The 19424-nt window shown below is 42.7% G+C and overlaps 1 protein-coding gene across 1 annotated transcript; it reads right to left on the reverse strand.

Moving 5' to 3' along the window:
* PPT1 (palmitoyl-protein thioesterase 1) lies at positions 1-17140 on the reverse strand. The gene is made up of 9 exons (XM_036831071.1): positions 16988-17140; positions 13020-13129; positions 12668-12795; positions 12273-12343; positions 9886-9988; positions 6059-6149; positions 5122-5220; positions 3130-3201; positions 1-1483 (listed from the first exon to the last, which is right to left on the reverse strand). Exons 1-9 carry the CDS (start codon positions 17109-17111, stop codon positions 1361-1363), a joined length of 921 nt encoding a protein of 306 aa, XP_036686966.1. The 5' UTR covers positions 17112-17140; the 3' UTR covers positions 1-1360.
* Between the last annotated feature and the right edge of the window lie 2284 nt (positions 17141-19424).

Here is a 19424-nt window from a genome sequence, read left to right on the forward strand (position 1 = left end):
TAAGAAACTACTCTTTATTTTAAACAACTTCATAAAATTATTTTCACACGTCCCCACTTCTTGCCTTTCATCCTCTTAGTTGAAAAGTCTTGAGAGAGGTGAAAGAAGAATCACAGAGGGTAAACTTTGCAGCACTAACAAAGTGCTTCCCTCAAGTATAGCTACCCATTTCCGCAAACTGGCATTCTGCAGAATAATCTTCCAAAAAGTGTTGCTTGGTTTTCATGGGATAAGGGATTGGGGGTTAAGACATCCATGCTCAAATAGCGTGGGAAACGGTAGATTACAGTTAGTTTTCTTTACTGTAACAGAAATTCTCAGAGTCCTTAATATTCTAAGGTGGGTTGATCTTCAAGAGGAGAAAAGGGATATGGAATACTCCCTAAGCTTTTTGAGCACTCCTTTTTTCACAGAACACATCAGAAGCAGTTTGAAGTGTGCGGTAATCTCAAATTTTTGAGATGGAAGTTAGAAAGCCTGATCTCTTTGCATTTTTCCTCCCATTCTTTGCTAATGCCAGCAATAGAGTGACTCTAGAATCCACACCACTAGTCATATTTAGAAAGGGCAGGTTCTTCAAGGATGGAATGGAAAGAACCAACTACCTCCTCCTATTTTTCTTTAAACCTCCCCCGCCCCATCTAAGTTAAGCAATATGTACACTTCCTCCCTTAAGCAAGCCAATTGGGTGCTATTTCCCTCCTTTTGTGACAGAGCAACAAATTCATCACTACCTGAGGAGACAAAAAAAAGTGCTACCAAGGCAAGATGGTGGCCTGCCCAAATTTGTCTAATAATAGCTAAGACACCACAGAAAGCAACACACTCAAAGAGAGGAGGACAGCCTCAAGAAATTATGTGGACACATCATCCAAGCAATACTTCTCCAAGCACTGGTCAAATCTCCACCAGCACAACTGAGAAAGCATTTATGTGAATACCTTAGGCCTGGGTACTGGCCTCTTGGTTTGAGATGTGGCTAGATTTTCCTGAGAAAGGCATCTGCCTTAGACTCTATCTATCTCATTGGTTTAGTTTGTTTAGTCTCTTCCGGGCCTGGGCACAGTTCTGCCACTGACCTGCAGCAAACTCCTGATTCCTAAAACAGTCTGACCACATCAAAGGGTTGTAAAACAATCTCCATGGTTATTAGCTAATTAAACTTGCATTCAACACCATATGCTGATAGGATGAGGCAATGGATAAGATTCCTATCTTGGATCTTTCCAAGCAGGGCATGTTAGACAGTGACAAGAGAAGGATTAGTTTCTAGCTGGATCTGAGCTCAGGCTTGGGCATGGAGGGAACTGGTTTGGAAGTGTGAGGGGTTCCCTGAGCTCTGGTGCAAACTACAAGGGTTTCACTCAAGGAAGGGTATGATGTGGGCATAAAACCATGCTTCAGACAGTTGAAGATGGTCCCCTTCGAGAGCCAGGAACACCAGCTGTCCTGCGTTGTCCATTGCCTTTAGCCCCAGGCGGTCCTGCAGAGAGAAAGGCCATAATTAATCAACAGGCTTAATGAAAAGCTTCACAGTGAAATCGTAAAGAAAGTTAACTTGAGATATATTCTCAAAATGCAGTCTTTTCTCTTTTGAGTATTAAAGTTTAGGTGTATTGTTGAAAATGCCAAAAAGGATACTTGCCTCCAGTTTTTTCCCTAAGCATTAAAAACGTATGTGCAATTGAGGTTATTCTATACAGTTTTATATTCTGCTTTCTGAAAAGTTTCCCAAAGCTTCTGGAGGACCACCTATGAGTGGGCAAGCCATGGACAAAACTGCCTCAAAATGTCAAGTTAAGTGGGACTGAGCCAAAGACAGGAGAACATTAGCTAGATAACTTAACAACAGATCCAACCCTTAGATAACAAAACTCAGACACTTTCATATCCTGCAGCTGAACATGTCATGACCCACAGCTGGGGTGCTGAAGAACAAGTATGGGTGGGAAGATGAGCAGTTATGATGGTGCCAGAATGTTGCTTCTGCTGTAGCTACCATCAGTTTGAGTTTCATGACAAGTTCTTAGTTGTAATATCCAAAACTCTTAACAGATCCTAGCTTCCCTGTCCTTTTACCTCACCCAAGATGGGGCACCAGATGCAGGAGAAAAGCCAAGAGATGACAACTGGCCTCTGAAATTACTTGGAGGAATCTGAATAGAAAGAAGGCAAGTGGTTCAGATGTAACACTTCTGCATTTTGGGGAGAGTATCTCCCAAGATAAAAGCCTTAGAGTACGGAAGGCCTCAGAACTGGAGGTGGTGAAATGCTGCCACCTCTGCTTGAGAAACAGGACCTACTGCTGAACAAAATTCACAGCTCTGTTCCTCTCAGTCTCCTGCAGGAGTTCCCCGTGTCAGTGCCTGATTTAAAAACAGGACTTGGGCTTCCCTGGTGGCGCAGTGGTTGAGAATCTGCCTGCCAATGCAGGGGACACGGGTTCGAGGCCTGGTCTGGGAAGATCCCACATGCCACGGAGCAACTAGGCCCGTGAGCCACAATTGCTGAGCCTGTGCGTCTGGAGCCTGTGCTCCGCAGCCAGAGAGGCGCGATAGTGAGAGGCCTGCGCACCGCGATGAGGAGTGGCCCCCACTTGCCGCAACTAGAGAAAGCCCTCGCACAGAAACAAAGACCCAACACAGCCATAAATAAATAAATAAATAAATAAAATTAAAAAAAAAAAAATCCAAACCTCCTTTAAAAAAAAAAAAAAAAAAAACAGGACTTGCGCATCTATTGTTTTAAAGTAAGGATTAGTTTGGAAGTGTGTTTCTGTCACGCGTGGGGGCTTCTTGGATTTGTAGTGGACTACGCCTCAGCAAAGGAAGCCGGTTCTAAACCTTGTTATCAGAAGGAAGGAGTCAGAGATGATGTGTCCCTTGTACATGCCTGAAAACATATGCCGTACAGGTCCTTCAACCTTCAGGATGTAGGCTTCGGTAAACCAATGCCTGATAAGCTAGTGCAACAATCAACAGCCTAACAAGCCTCGCCCACATCAGACACAAGTCAGACGCCTCGAGCACCTGCTGTGCTGGGGTGTACAAGACAAGGTCTGTCACCAAAGCACCTAGCAGCTTCCGGAAGCAGGAGCTGAAAAGGACTGCGCCTCTCTTCCCCAGTTACCTGTGTGTACAGGGTGCTCTCCTGTAAGGGAATGGTTTCCTTGGCTTGGCCGCTTCTGTAAAATCCAAACCACTGCAGGAGAGAAGGAAGAAATGAGGTCAGATCAGACACATGGCGCGTACTGCCAAACTGGTTTAAGACTGGCTAGTAGCTAAGACTACCAACAAACTGAACACCCTAACACTGCAGCAAGGAGGGAAAACAGCGTGTCTCGAGTCATCTCTTCTTAAGGGTGGGTCCTGAGGTATGAGTTAATCATTCCAAAGAGCTTTCCAACTCCCCAGAATTGGGAGTTGGAACTGCTTCCTACAATTATTGAGCACCTACTCTGTGAAAATCCTTGTGCTGAAGTCTAAACATTCAAAGATGAATATGTATACAGTCCCTGTTTTCAAGAAGCTCTAGTCCAATGCACAGAAACAACTAATTGTTCAGCATGGGGGTCAGGAAACTTCCATAAAGACCAGATACAAAATATTTTAGGCTTTAAGGGCCACGTGGTTGCAGCTACTAAATGCTGCCATTGTAATGCAAAAGCTGCCACAGGCAATGTTTCTGAAATGAATATGGCTGCATTCTAATGAAACTTTATTTATAGACATTGACATTTGAATTTCACATAATTTTCACATCATCAAATATTCTTTTGACTTTTTTCTACCATTTACAAATATAAAAACCATTTTTAGTTTGTGGGCCATACAAATGCATGCGGCAGGCTGGATTTGGCCCACAGGTGTAGTTTGCTAGTCTCTGGTGCTCTGACACAATGTGATGAATGCTGATAGAACAGAGGCTGATGATTCTTTAAAAGAGGGAGCAAAGGCAATTCCCTGGCGGTGCAGTGGTTAGGACTCTGCGCTTCCACTGCAGGGGGTGTGGGTTCGATCCCTAGTCTGAGAACTAAGATCACGCATGCTGTGCGGCGCGACCAAAAACAAAGCAGGTGGGTGGTAGCAAATTCTGCTTGGAAGAGGGGTGGCATCCTGGATGGAGGAAGTGACACTTGAGATTGGCCTTGACAGCTGAATAGGAACTTGTCAGGCGGAGAAGCCCACAGAAGGGCGTTTTAGAGACTGAAAAGCATGAACAAAGGAACAAAGACACACAAAAGAAAAAGCACATGCCAGGCCCGGGTCGTTTCAAGTAGTACAGTATGGCTTGATCAGAGAGGATATGAAGTGGTCATGAAGTTAAGATTAGGTTGGAAAGACAGGTCGAAGCCAGGTCAAGGCAGACCTTGAATGTGAACCTCAGGAATTTATAGACTTTGGACTCATAGTTCCGAACCTTTTTTGGATCACGGATCTCTGAAAATCTGATAAAAATTATAGACCCTTCCTCAGAGGATGCAACTACAGTTGACCCTTGAACAACATGGGTTTGAACTGCTCTGGTCCACTTATAAGTGGATTTTTTTCCAATACTGTGGATGCTGAGGGCCAACTATAAGTTATATGTAGATTTTTGACTGTGCGAAGGGTCAGCGTCCCTAATCCCCACGTTTTTCAAGGGTCAACTAAGCTTGCACACAATTTTGGGTGGTTGGGGGGCTACAACCCTCAGTGTCCCGTTTATAGACCTCAGAACCCCTGCTCTACACAAAGGTGGGTGAAAGGGACTGACAGTTTTTCCCAGCAGGCAGCTCATTTCATTTGTTTGTTTCTTGTCTTTTTTTAGTTCAGCTGCACTCGGACTTTGTTGTGGTGCGCGGGCTCTTCATTGCGGGCTTCTCTCTAGTTGCGGTGTGCAGGTTTCTCTAGTTGTGGCATGTGGGCTCCAGGGCGCATGGGCTCAGTAGTTGCGGTATGCGGGTTTAGTTGCCCTGTGGCATGTGGGATCTTAGTTCCCCGACTAGGGATCAAACCCACGTCCCTTGCATTGCAAGGCGGATTCTTAACCACTGGACCACCAGGGAAGTCATGCAGCTGTGTTTTAATGCCATTTACTCTGATGGTCTCCTGGCATGTTGTGGCCTAAGCAGCATCTCACCTCAGAATCCACGGGGTCCACAATGGAATCATTGAGGAATTTCACCATCACAAACTTCTTCAAGGCCATCAGGTTTTTCTTGTAGGACTCATTGACACCCTGGAGAAAAGGCGAACAGTAAGCACCTCAGGGACACCACCATCAGGTTATAGCTGGGGAATTAAAACCTTTCAGTGCTCTGGTCTCCCTGACCCTGGACCACCATGTTTCTTCTCCATGGTATGGGCTGCTTTTCTAGCTTCCTTCCCAGAATATACCAGGTACAGCCTTTTCTTACCATCGTATCTGACTGACAATGCTCCCACCAACCATGGCATACTGGTGCCACCATGAATCCGTCACTGCACTCCAAAGGCCTCCATCACATAGGTTAAAGGCTTCTAGCCAGAGAAAACCAAGGCAAAATAAGAAACTACAAACTCTGAGTGGTTCTGCTATACTATTCTATTCCCACCGCCCCCCTTCAAATTCTGTTTTTGTTTGCTTTAAACCTCCAGATAAGCCCAATATAAATTGAGCCATCTAGTTTACCAGAACCTCCCAAAGCATGCTCAGCTTTGGGACACACTCAGCCCCCTCTGCAGTCTCTCTTCTAATTACTCTTCTGAGAAAATATGACCCAAAAAGGATCCACTAGAAAGGCTTCCCTCAGTAAGGCAGCAGCTGAAGTTCCATGTAAGCCAGCCAGCACCTACTGAGCTCACCCTGCTGCTTCAACACTAGGAAAGAGGAAGAACCTACAGGAAGAAAGCCACATGAATTTCAGCCTCCCTAAAAGGAACGGAATCTCATAAGCACCGCCTCCCAAAAAACAGAACTTCTTGTTTCCTGGATTCTGCCTAGGATATTATGAATAAACGGTCACTGCTAATCTGTTTATAATGCCCTAAACAGGAAAATGAATGCACATCTATGGTAGCCTGGGTTGGGTGCTTACTCTCTCCTGATTAATATCTGCCAAGAAGATGCTGTGGTTGCGGTATATGTCCTCCTTTATGGGGTCGTGCCAGTATTCTGCTTGCACCAGGCTGTGGGAGAAAAAGAAAGAAAGGTGACCAAGCTGCACTTCGGTCAGCACTCCCGGGGCATGCCCCTGTGCACAGGCCACCAAGAGACTTCAAAGGGACAAAGGACCAGAGTCTTCTGTTCCCTCTGCCTGATCCCTTTTTCCTTAGCATCTCCTATGCTCCCTCTTGTCGTTGAGATCCCAGCTTAAATATCTTTTCTTCAAAGACTGTTCTGTCCAAAGTAGGCACCTCCTCCATTACTGCCCATGGCTGCACCCTGTTTCTTTCTGCCACGGGCTTAGCACTGTTATCTAGTGCATCTGTTTACTTGGAGACCCCCTTTCCCCAAGTAAACAGAGTATGTTACCCTAAATGTCTTATTTACAAGAGCATGTTACCCTAATTGTCTTATTCTCCACTGTATCTGCAAGACTTACAATGGGGCCTGGCAAACAGTAATAGTTCAGTACTTGATTAAATTATGAACAAAATATTTTAAGTGCAACTAAAACTTAGAGACAACACAACCACCGCAATACTTATAAATAAAGGAAAGAGAAAGCTAAAGTTGAATAAATATTTTCAACACAGCACCACTAGTGGTACCAGCCCAACGCTGCCTACTCACTATGAGCTGAGCACTGCACTGATGGCTTCACACTCCATTGGTCTAATCCTCACAGCAACCCTGCAGGAAGGCACCATTAGCCTCATGCTGGAGGTGAGGAGAAGCAGGCTCAAGGACATCCAAGGCCACACAGCTGGACAGTGTAGCACTGAGCCTCTCCAACAACCCCCTAGAGAGAGAATATGGAAGGCCATGTCTCTTCTTTTTACATGTCTGAAGATGTCTTTATTTTCCCTTCACATTTGATTGCTACTTCCAGGTTCAATAGAGAATTCTACGTTGGAAATCATTTTTTCTCAGAAGACAAAGGTACTGCACCACTGCCTTCTAGCTAGTAGTTTTGCTGTCAGAGAGTCAGTCGGCGGCCTCACTGGGGTCTGCTCTTTACCCACAGTGTTCTGACACTTCATGGGAATATACCTGGATGTGGGTCTTTTTTCACCCCTGACTACTTGGTGAGTCCTTTCGATCTGGAAACTCATGTCCCATAGTTCTGAGAAGTGTTCTCATATTACTTCTTTGATAATTCCAATCCACTCTTTCCTCTGTTCTCTTTTTGAAACTCCAATCAGGCAGGTATTGAACTTCTTGAATGGCTTCTCTAATTTTACCTGTTCCCCCCTTTTTTCTACCTCATTGAGATTTTGTTCTAATTTCCAAGAAATTTCCTCAACTTTATATTCCCATACCGCTATCACATTTTTGTTTTGGTTATCTTATTTTTAACTTCCAGGATCTCTTTCTCTCTGATGATTGGTTTTATTTGCATTCTCTTCTAGCGTCATGGATGATCTCTTATCTCTGAAGATAATAATACAGGCTTTTTTTTTTTTTTTAAGGTTTTCTTCAGCTCCTTGAATTGCCATCTGTTTCTTCCAAGTTCCTTTTTACTTTTTGCTTGTTTTGGTCTTTCATTTTGGAAGCTTTCCCCAGATGTCTGACTGGGGGTCCTTGGCTCACTGTTCATATTTAAAGAAGCTGACTGAAAGTTCTTCATGCAAGAACAGAGCTTATCTACTGGTGGCTTGACTACGTGGTAGTCAGGAGGAGTCCTTACTTGTTGAAGGATTCCAAAACATGAACCTGTAGGTCTTTTCTCTGGGACCAATCAGTTTTTTTCAGAGAGGGATCTGTCAAACTTCTGCCTAGCAGGTAATAAGCCTGGCTGCTATCATTCTACGAGCAGAATGGGACGGGGTGGGTTTTCAATATGGTGTCTTGCCACTGTCAGGTGCTTGTTATCTCAAAATCTGGTACTACTTTTTTTTTTTAATTAATTTTTTTGGCCACGTGACACGGCATGCGGGGTCTTAGTTCTCTGACCAGGGATCAAACCCATGCCCCCTGCAGTGGAAGCATGGAGTCCTAACCACTGGACCGCCAGGGAATTCCCCTGGTACTTCTTTAGTCAAACTGCTCCAGAAAATAAATTTGGCTTCTCTTGTCAGGGTGGGGGAGGAGCAGTCACTTGGACGTGCATTTCAGGGAACTAAGGAGTTTGATCATTGTTTATATAGATCTTCAACAAAAAGTCCCATGCACTTACTCTACCTTCCAAGGCATCTTAGGCATCTAATTCCTGAGTCTTTCTGGGACTGTAAAAAGTGAAGCTGGTTCCTTCTTGTCAGTGTATCCCTCCACAGACATAAAGGTTTCAGAATTTTCTGCTCTGCTAAAACAGTTATCACTCATTAATTTGCTTTCTGTCTTTCAAAAGAAATGTTGACGTCTTTTATTATCTCTTCTCTCCTCTCCTGTTCTCTTTGCCCTTGTGGGTTTATCACTTTTTCTTCTTTTGCTACCAGTTTATTAACGGTTAAGAAGGAAGTGAAGATAAACACATCCATGTATCACTTTTAATCAGTACTTAGGTGTCACTGTCCCCCCCACCCCCCAGCTGACTGCTCCTCTACAGTGAATAATAATTCCAATTGTGTTTGGTTCACCAAAGAAGGAAACACAAAGGAAGAAAAGGGTGGATTCTTTCTGAGGCATCTGGGCAATAGAAGAATAAAGAGTAAAGAATAAAGAACAATGTAGTTTAAACAGATCATACATACCCATGAGAACAGAGAATATTTGGACATAAATAACCAAGCTGTGACTAGTCAAACCAGGGAAGGGGTAAAGCTTAGCAGTGGTTTGAGTTGCCTGAGTGGGTAGGAGGTGGAGATATAAAGTCTCTTAGTTTCCTTCACTGACCATCAGGTGGCACTGTTGACCCAAGACAGCTTTGTGGCTACACGTGTAGCCAGCCAACGGGTAGGAAAGGAAAAGAGAGGTAGCTGCAGGTCTCTTCTACAGGCCAGTCATTCACAAGGCTGTACCTTGGACAGGCCTTCAAGGAAGTGTTGTATTGAAGAGCTGCTATCAAACAAGAATCATACACTTGGAAGACCCACAGGATAGATACCAAAACCATACTAGTTGATCCCAAATCTCAGTTATCACCCAGAATACTCCAGACCTACTGAATTCAAATTTCTAGGGATGGAGCCCTGTAATTCATTGTTAATGAATTTCCCAGGGGGTCTGATGTATAATTTAAGTTTGGAAACAACTGAAGGAGAACACACTCTGAAAGTGATTTTGTATATTGTTAAATACCCAAACACAGGTAGCTAAGAACACTGACGTAGGAGGCTAACCCCTCACTGCTGACAACAAAGAATCTGTCCTCCAAATATTAACATCAATTCCTTGGGTTTACTACTTTCTAAAGGCTTTTTTGTTTTTTGTTTTACAGATGAAAATGTATTGTTGTGGGGACTTCCCTAGTGGTCCAGCAGTTAAGACTCTGCACTTCCACTGCTGGGGACCAGGGTTCAATCCCTGGTTGGGGAACTAAGATCCCACATGCCTCGTGGCATGGCCAAAAAGTAAAAAAAAAAAAAATATTGTTGTAATTACATTCTTCTTTCATAGAAAAATGTCTTCCCTTCCTTTAAATTAATATTAGAGCAGTTTTAGGTTTACAATAAAATGAAGCAGGTAGTATAGACATATTTACAATAAATATCTCATTTGAAAATCACTAGCAACTACTCCTAGAATCACGGTTAGCATGAAAGTCAGTATGATATTTTCATTAGTGACAGTTCTGTATCCTTTTCAGCTAACCATACATACCGTTCCTGTATAGCTTTGTTGTAAGCTCCAGCATTCAGTGTTTTTCTGATCAAGTCACAGATGTGAGAGCTCTCTCCTGGGCACCGAGGGAGTCCAAAAACACCTATAGTAGTAGAAGACAAACATCCATGCCTTCAGTAGTCATGTACTGAATACCTACTATGTGAAGGGCATTGCAAGAAACAAAAACCAGAACTAGACCCTGATCTTGTTCATTTATTCCTCAAGAAAATAATGTTTTGAGAATTAATACTATAACCAGCTTCCTCCTGGTGTTCCCACACTCTTTTCTGCCTCAGGACTTTTGCATCTGCTTCTCTCTGGAGTATGTACTTCTCTTACTGCTTCAATGGCTGGCCTCATTCTCATCTCTTGGCTCTTGGTTTAGAGAAGTCATATCTGAGTGCCCTAACTCAAGCAGTGCCCAACCCCAGTTCCTTCCCCTCCCCCAATTATACTTGCATCCTCATCATCCTCATTAATAACATTTTGGGGGGTACCAGACATACCAGTTCTAAGCATATATTGGCAATAATTAATTTAATCCTCACAACCACCCTGTAGAGTAGAAATCATTTGCACCATATTACAGATAGGAAACTTTTTCTTTTTTTTTTTTTTTTTTCAATTCTTATGCCTACCTTGACTTTTTCTTTTTCTTTTTTTAAATTAATTAATTAATTTATTTATTTTTGGCTGTGTTGGATCTTCGTTTCTGGGCGAGGGCTTTCTCTAGTTGTGGCGAGCGGGGGCCACTCTTCATCGCAGTGCGCGGGCCTTTCACTGTCGTGGCCACTCTTGTTGCAGAGCACAGGCTCCAGACGCGCAGGCTCAGTAGTTGTGGCTCACGGGCCTAGTTGCTCCACGGCATGTGGGATCTTCCCAGACCAGGGCTCGAACCCGTGTCCCCTGTATTGGCAGGCAGATTCTCAACCACTGCGCCACCAGGGAAGCCCCCTTTTTTTTTCTTTTTTTAAGGAAACTTTCAAACAGAGAGGTTAGATACCTTGTCCAAGGTTAGACAGTAAGTGATGGAGCCAGGATATGAACACAGGCAGTTTGGCTCCAGAGCCCACACCTTTCACCAATACAACCACCATTCTTCCTATTATCCTATTTTTTTTTCTTTATCATAGTTACCACTATCTGTATTTATTTGTTTACCTATTTCATGTCTATTCTCCCCCCCTAGAATGGAAGTTTCATGAAGGCAGAAACCTTGTCTGTCTTGTTTCTAGGTTTTTAATAAATATTTGTAGAATCAATGAATGAATGATAAAGCTGTTCCTACCAACTTGCATTTAAATAATACGTGTATTTTAAAAAAGTATTTTCCTACCTATTATTTCATTTCATCCTCTGAAAAATTCCCACAAGATGGGCAGAGTCTTATTTTAGTTTTCCTCATCTGTGAAACGGACCTACGATACCAAATTACTTGCCCATCAGTAACTGTTAATTGGGTGAAGCCAGTTTCCTGATTATAAGGAGAATCCGTCTGTCCCTACACCCTACCAGCTAACAGCTATATCCATCAGAACAGAGATAACGTTCTATCCCAAAGACACATCTTCCCCCAAAAGTAAATAATTCTGTCTAAATAGCAAACCTGTTGTTTTTTGAAAGATTTAATCTCTACTGTTAATTATAAAATTAACAAAAAGCCTAGACACTACTCTTTGCCTAAGTCTAAATTCAGTAGGACATCACCCATGTCAGAAAACAGGAAAGGTTGTTGGGGGACTTCCCTGGTGGCACGGTAGTTAAGAATCCGCATGTCAGCACAGGGGACACGGGTTAGAGCCCTGGTCTGGGAGGATCCCACATGCCGTGGAGCAACTAAGCCCGTGTGCCACAACTACTGAGCCTGCGAGCCACAACTACTGAGCCCACACGCCACAAGTACTGAGACTGCGTGCTGCAACTACTGAAGCCCACGCGCCTAGAGCCCGTGCTCCGCAACAAGAGAAGCCACCGCAATGAGGAGCCTGTGCACCACAACGAAGAGTAGCCCCTGTTCGCCGCAACTAGAGAAAGCCTACGCGCAGCAACGAAGACCCAACGCAGCCAAAAACAAACAAATAAATAAATAAATAAATTTTTTAAAGGAAAAAAAAAGGAAAGGTTGTTGGACTTTCCTAACTCCTAAGCCACCACCTGCTACGTGGCTGCAACCATCTCACCTCCATGAAATCATGTCAATTAAATTAGAGAGAAGTAGGTGGTAACCTAATGATTCACCTGTGTTCCAGGCCTCTGGAATCCTATTTCATCATCTCTCCTGGCTAATTTGTTATAAATTAGAAAAACAGGATATTTGCAAGGATGGCTGACTTCTTGTACAAATAGAGCTGCTAGAATTTTTTAGGCAAAGGGGACAAAGTTACCTTGATGTTGTCCCCCAACTGATATGAGATTGATCATAGGAGGTGATGGGCATCTCTGAACCACTGCCCTCCTGGAGAAAAAAAAGGATTATCAGTTCCAACTGTCAGATGGAAATGTATCATCAGCAATTAACTTCCCAGATTAAGCTACTTAATCCTCTGTGGCTCCCCAAAATCACAAAGTTTCAGGACTTTCCTCTGATACCGCCAAACAAATCTTTACTCCTTCACAGAAAATAAATTAAGCTCCATAGAACTTCTTCCATGGGGATATTTTAGAAGAGTTTCCCTTCCAAAATAGGTGAAGATTCCAAAAGAACTGAATGGGTAGATCTATCTGAATCAAAGGAAAAAAAATCAGTTCCATGTAAGTGATATAACAAAAAGGGACTTACAGAAATTGGCCTCCCTGGGAGAATCCCATAGCATTGTAGCCTTGCTGCAATTTAGGATCCTTAGCAAGAATCTGACACACCGTTGTTACTTGGGAGTTGACATTCAAAAAGAAGCTGTTCTCCACATCCTAAAAGAAGAGCCATGAGAAGTGAAAGGATGGGGCTGAAAACTATCACTGGCACCTTCTCTAAGAGCAAACTTGTTTAGGTTGGTACCCTCACAGAAGCCACTCAAGAACTAAAGTATCATGTATGATCTGCTGCTAAAAATACAAGGTTAAGCATCTTAATAATATATTCTATGAAATCAGTCAGCAAACCTTCAAAGGAACAGAGCCGTGAGGGGCCTCACCTCTACCAGGGTCTTCCCAATCTCTAAAGACAAGACGTAAATTCCAGGTATTTTCTTCTCGACCATTTTTTTAATAGCGCCCATGCTTAAGGGATTACAACAGCTGTCTCCTAGACAACAAAGGCAATAATTAATTTAATCATGAGTAAAAAAAACATTATTTTTTTAAAAAAACTTCTGTGCTTTAAAGGCATTAATGAAAATGTGAAAAGACAACATACAGAATGGGAGAAAATATTTGCAAAACATATACTTGATAAGGGTTTAATGTCTGGAATATACAAAGAACTCTACAACTCCACAACAAGAAGACAATCTAATTGAAATGGGAAAAGGATATGAACAGACATCTCTCCAAAGAAGATATACAAATGGCCAACAAGCACATGAAAATATGTTCAACATCAGTGGTCATTAAGGAAATGCAAATCAAAATCACAATGAGATACCACTGCACAACTACTAAGATGGCTTTAATTTTTTAAAAAATTAATTCATTTAAAAATGGAAAATAACAAGTGTTGGCAAAGATAGGGAGAAATAGGAACCCTTTACATTGCTGGTGGAAATGTAACATGGTGCAGCCACCATGAAAACAATTTGATGGTTCCTCAAAAATTTAAACATACAATGACCATATGACACATCAATTTCACTTCTGGATACATACCCAAGAGAAGTGAAAACGTATGTCCCTACAGAGGTTTGTAGAACAATATTTAAAGCAGCATTATTTGTAATAGCTAAAAGGTGGAAAACACCCAAATGTCCATCAATGGATGATTGGATAAACAATTGTGGTACATATATACAATAAAATATTATTCCACCATAAAAAGGAACAAAGTATTGACACATGCTACAATGTGGATGAACCTCGAAAACATTATTATAAGTGAAATAAGCCAGAGACAAAAGGTAACATATTGTATAATTCCTTTTATATGATACATCCAGAATAGGCAAATCCATTGAAACAGAAAGCAGACTGAACATTTCCTGGGGATGATGGGAAGTGGGGGCTGAAGAGTGATTCCTTAATGGGTACAGGTATTTTCTGGGGTGATGAAAAAGTTTTGAAACTAGAGAGAAGTGGTGATTGCACAACGTGAATACACTAAATGTCACTGAATTGTATACTTTAACATGGTTAATTGTATGTTATATGAATTTCACCTCAGCAACAACAAAAAGAGAGAACAACATTTTTTGCTCAGCTCATGTTTATCAGGTAATAACAAACTTCAAAAGCCCACACAATATAATGGGGACACCAAATTCACAACTGAAAATAAGCAGGGGTGCAGATTCCCTTATCATCTAGAACATTTGGGGTTAATAGACTCAAAAGCACTTTGGAATCTGATTTCTCTTCAGGGCCAGGACTACAGTAAGACAAGTAAAGTGACTAGGACACAAAATTTAAGGAGGTGCTAACTCTTGCCTTCATGTAAGTGCTGGCCTTGAACTTACATTTTGCTTTTTTTTTTTTTCCTGTTTCAAGGAACCAGAACTAAGAATAGGAAGCAAAGTGGCCGCTGAGTGGGAGAACTGGGCTGAGATCATTTTCCATTTTGAACTTAATCATCCCATTTTCAACCTGAGAATAAGCTTAAGAATTTGTTTTTAAAGAAGGAAAAGGCCTCAAGCATCTTTGATTTCTTGCACTGAACTATAATCGTGGGTTACTTAACTGCCTCCCATACAGAGTGACTGTGCTCTGGGAGGGCACGGAGCTCCCCTGTTCTCCTTTAACTCCACTGTAGTAGCCCCAGGCCCTGGCACAGAGCCTTGAAAGAACTGTCTCTATTTATTGACTCTAATTCCTCTCTGAACGTTTTTCTTTAAGCCATTTCAAAAAGGCTCTCACTCTCACCACTCCCCTAAAAGTGCTTTTGTCAAGGTCATTAGTGATCCTCCTATTCCTAAATCCAATAACCAATTCTCAGCCCTCATCTTATTTGACCTGTCATCAACATCTCACAGTTTTTTACTCCCTTCCTCTTGAAACATTTTCATGTGGCTTCCAGGACTCTGCCCTCTCCTGACTCTACTGCCTCCCTAGTCATTCCATCACTGTCTCCTTTGCTAATTCCTCCCCATCTCCTCAACCTCCAAATGCTGGGACTGCCTCAGGTCTCAGTCTTTAGACCTCTTCCCTCCTCTGTGTACACTCACTCCCTAGGTGATCTCTCCCAGTTCCATGGCTTTCAATACCAGCCATATGCCAAAGGCTCCCAACTTTAATCTCCAGCCTGTATCTGTCTTGGACTCCACACTCCAAATGCCTCTACATCTCCTGGATGTGTAACAAACATCTCAAGAGTCCCAAAAGCAGACTCTTGGTTTTCATCCCAAATTTGCTCACCCTACAGGCTTCCCCATTTTGGTAAAATGACAATGTCATCCTTCTCACTGTCCAGGCCAAAACCCGTGGAATCATCCTTGACTCCTTTCTCATCCCACATCTAACCTGTTAGCAAATCCCATTGGTTCCATCTTCAAACTATATCCAAACTTTGACCACTTCTCAACATCTCCTCTATTACTAAACTGTTTCAAGCCACCATCACCTCTTGTTTAGATTACTGCAAAAGCTTCCTAACTTTTCTCCTTGCAAAGGTCCACAACCCCCTACAATCTATTCTCCATATAGCAACTAGAGTGCTTTTTTTTTTTTTTTTTTTTTAATTAATTTATTTATTGTTTATGGCTGTGTTGGGTCTTCGTTTCTCTGCGAGGGCTTTCCCTAGTTGCAGCAAGCGGGGGCCACTCTTCATCGCGGTGCGCGGGCCTCTCACTATCGCGGCCTCTCTTGCTGCGGAGCACAGGCTCCAGACACGCAGGCTCAGTAATTGTGGCTCACGGGCCCAGTTGCTCCGCGGCATGTGGGATCTTCCCAGACCAGGGCACGAACTCGTGTCCCCTGCATTGGCAGGCAGATTCTCAACCACTGCGCCACCAGGGAAGCCCTAGAGTGCTTTTAAAGTGCAAATCAGATCATGTCACTCATCTGCTCAAAACCCACGAGAACTTCCCATCTCATTTTAGCCAAAGTTCCTACAGTAGCCTTAGTAGGCCCAACAACATCAGCAGGCCACCCACATCCCCCTCCCATCCCTGAACTAAACACCTATTTCCTTCTTGCTCACTAAACACCTATTTTCTTCCAGCTACAATGACATGAATGCTGTTCCTTGAACATACCAGCATACCTGACATACTTCTGCCTCATGGCCTTTGCCTTTGCTGTTCCTTCCACCAGATATTCACATAGCATCTTCCCTCATCAACTTCAGGTCTTTGCTCAGGTGTCATTTTCTCAGTGAATCCTTTCCTGACCTTGCTCTATAAAACTGCAAGCCCCCACTTGCAGTCTCTATCCCCCTCTCTGCTTTATTTTTCTCCATTGCACATATCACCATTTGACATATTATATTACATCATATTATTATATTATATTATAGTCTGTCTCTCCCACTGGAAAGTTCTAAAAGAGCAAAGAATTTAGTCTATTTCGTTCACTGCTGTATCCTCAGCATCCAGTAGGTATTCAATAACTATGTGTCAAATGTATAAATGAACTACTGGTGCCTAACAAATCTCTTCAATGTGTGAATGAACAAAAGGATGGATGCCCCGGTCATGCAGCCACAGCCCAGCCTTCCCCGAGCAAGTGTCTGATGCTGCACCCTGACGCCACTGCCATGGGGATTAAACCAGGACACCACGTAAAACCCTACCGCAGTGCACAGCCCTCTGTGAGCGCTCACCAAAAGACAGCTCCTTCCGCATCTCCCTTTCCAATGCAGAGTAACCCCCAAATCCTAAACCGTGGGGACAGCCGGGTGCTGTGTGACCACGGTCCTCGCCCACCACACTTGCACTTTGCAGACGCGAACACCGGTTGGGAGAGGGAAAGAGTCGCCAAAACCTTTTGACTCTCTTCTCCTCCTTCCTTCACTTACCCATCCCATGCCAGATCACCAGAGGCAGCGGGGCCGGCGGGTCAAGATGCCCCAGTGCCAGGGAAGCGCAGGACACCGGCAGGAAAGCGAGAGCCAAGAGCCACAAGGAGCTGGACGACGCCATCTTGACTCAATCACATGACCGCCCTCCCCTCTCCCGGGCCTGGCGCGGGAGGGGCTGGGCCGCATCCTCCACAGCTCCGCATGGGCAGCTGCGCGGACGGGTGTCTGTCCTGGAGTGTTACCCTAGCGAACAGACCGCCAGCAGGAATCAAATGCAAGCCAACATTTATTCAGCGCTTCCTACGCATCAAACACTATTCTAAGCGCTTTACATCTGGTATCTGATGTAATCCTCGTAACAACGCCGAATACACTTCTCCCCATTTTATGGGTCAGGACACTGAGGCACTGAGCATTTGGGTTAGGAACCAAGTTCACAGAGAGTAAATTGGTGGATCCAAAGTCTTTGCTCTTAACCTCTGCATTACACTGCCTTTGGAAGAAAAGTACTTTGTGGAAGGAAGAAAAGAAGGAAGGACTCAGCTCTCTATCAGAAATTGAAGGGGAGGGATAATTTCCAGGGCTAATCATGGCAGTGTGGTATTCTCTATCATGAAGGAAAGATAGGACTTCAACAGGCAAAGATGAAATGCGGGAGAAGGACTGTTATGAGCTAAGGTAGACAGGAAAGCTACCTGTTTTTTAGAAATGGCAGAGCTTCCAGACTGACAAGAGCATCTGATGGATGCAAGAGTGATGGAAAAAGCCACTGCCACTTCCTGGTCTAATCTTAGAGCTGGGTTATTGCAGGAAACTCTCATCCACCATTTTACCCTTTTTCATTTGCCTCCAGATTCATGATCTCAATCCACTTTCACCATTTTAGTTCCCTGCTCAAAAATTTTTTTTTCAGAAAAACATTGAAATTGTTTAAATGGAGAATACGTTAAGTGAATTAAAGTGTATCCACTATACAATGGAATATTGTGAAGCAGATTTTATAAAGGATAAGGTAAATTTGTATATAGTGACACGAAAAATGTTTTCGATATATTGTAAAGGAAGAGCTAGTAACTGTATTTTTGCAAGAAGTACATGTGTTGTGGTGATGGTTGTACTGCTCTATAGTTACCAAAAATCATTGGGTTGTATACGTGAAATCGGTGAATTTTTATGGTATGTAAAACCTACATTAAAACAGCTGTTTTTTAATCTATATATTCACGTGTTTCTAGTGATTTTGACTGAAAGGCCGAAGAACTGACAAGCAAAAAGAAAGAAAATAAATATACAAAAAGATCAGGGAACTGTTAAGAGTGATATTCTTGGCGCTGTATTATGTTGACTGAAAAAAAATGCACAACATGAGAGTTGTGAGTTAAGTTTTATTTGGGGCAAAGTGAGCCCTATAGCCCCGGATGCAGCCTCTCAGATAGCTCTGAGGAACTGCTCCGAAGAGGTAAGGGAGAGGTCGGTATATATGTGATTTAGGTGAAGGGGGATGCATGCAGTCAAACACACATTTTGGCAGAGGGTTGCTGCTAGTGACAAGAAGGTAGCTGCTAGTCAGGAGGAGCAGATGTTTCTGTTAATGATTTCAGTGCTTTCCTGGATATGAGAAGATGTAAGAAATTGGGCTCCTAAAATCTTCTCCTGAAAATATCTAACTATCTGGAGGCCTGTTCTGCCAGTTTTTTCAAGCGGAGAGTGCCTCATTCCTGATCTCCACCCTGAACTCCTTTCAGGGGGTGTTGAAGGTCAAAGACTACAGTGGCTAGTGACTTCATTCTTGTAGTGTGACATGATGAGCAACAATTTTTAGCTGACAATTATAAGGAACTTTCATGTTTTACTTTATATGCTTCTATATAGTTTGAATTTTTATAGGAAGGATACATAACTTTTATTTTTCCCAGGTTTTCCCCCCAGTTTTATTGAGATATAATTAAAACATTGTATTAGTTTAAGGTATACAACATGATGAATGATATATGTACAGATACATAAATTTTATAATCAGATAAAAGGATATATATATACATTAAAAATTATTGTATTTCTCAGTTAAGATAATGGAATAAAGCTTTCTCATAGACTCTGTTTTCCACCAATACCCAAGAAAGTTTTAAAAGTTAAAATTTCATCCACAGCAAGCAAAGGGTTACAGCTCAGTATCTTAAATGTCAATAAGTGGCAGTCAAGGAAAGAAGTAGAAGATTCTGGTCTGGAGCAAGCATGTCACGGCTTCCAATCCTGCCTCCATTCCATCAAAACTCATACTGTTAGGTCCACAAAATCCTGGAAAATAACACATACATATGAGCATATATTCCAAGAGAGAAGAAAATTAAGTGGTTTCCTTATCTTTTATCTCTTCTCTCTGGAAAAGTGAAAATAGCTACTGGGGAGATGAAGGTGGAGTGAGAAGTGAAGA

Source organism: Balaenoptera musculus, chromosome 1, assembly GCF_009873245.2.
Source record: "Balaenoptera musculus isolate JJ_BM4_2016_0621 chromosome 1, mBalMus1.pri.v3, whole genome shotgun sequence".
Classification (NCBI taxonomy): domain Eukaryota; kingdom Metazoa; phylum Chordata; class Mammalia; order Artiodactyla; family Balaenopteridae; genus Balaenoptera; species Balaenoptera musculus.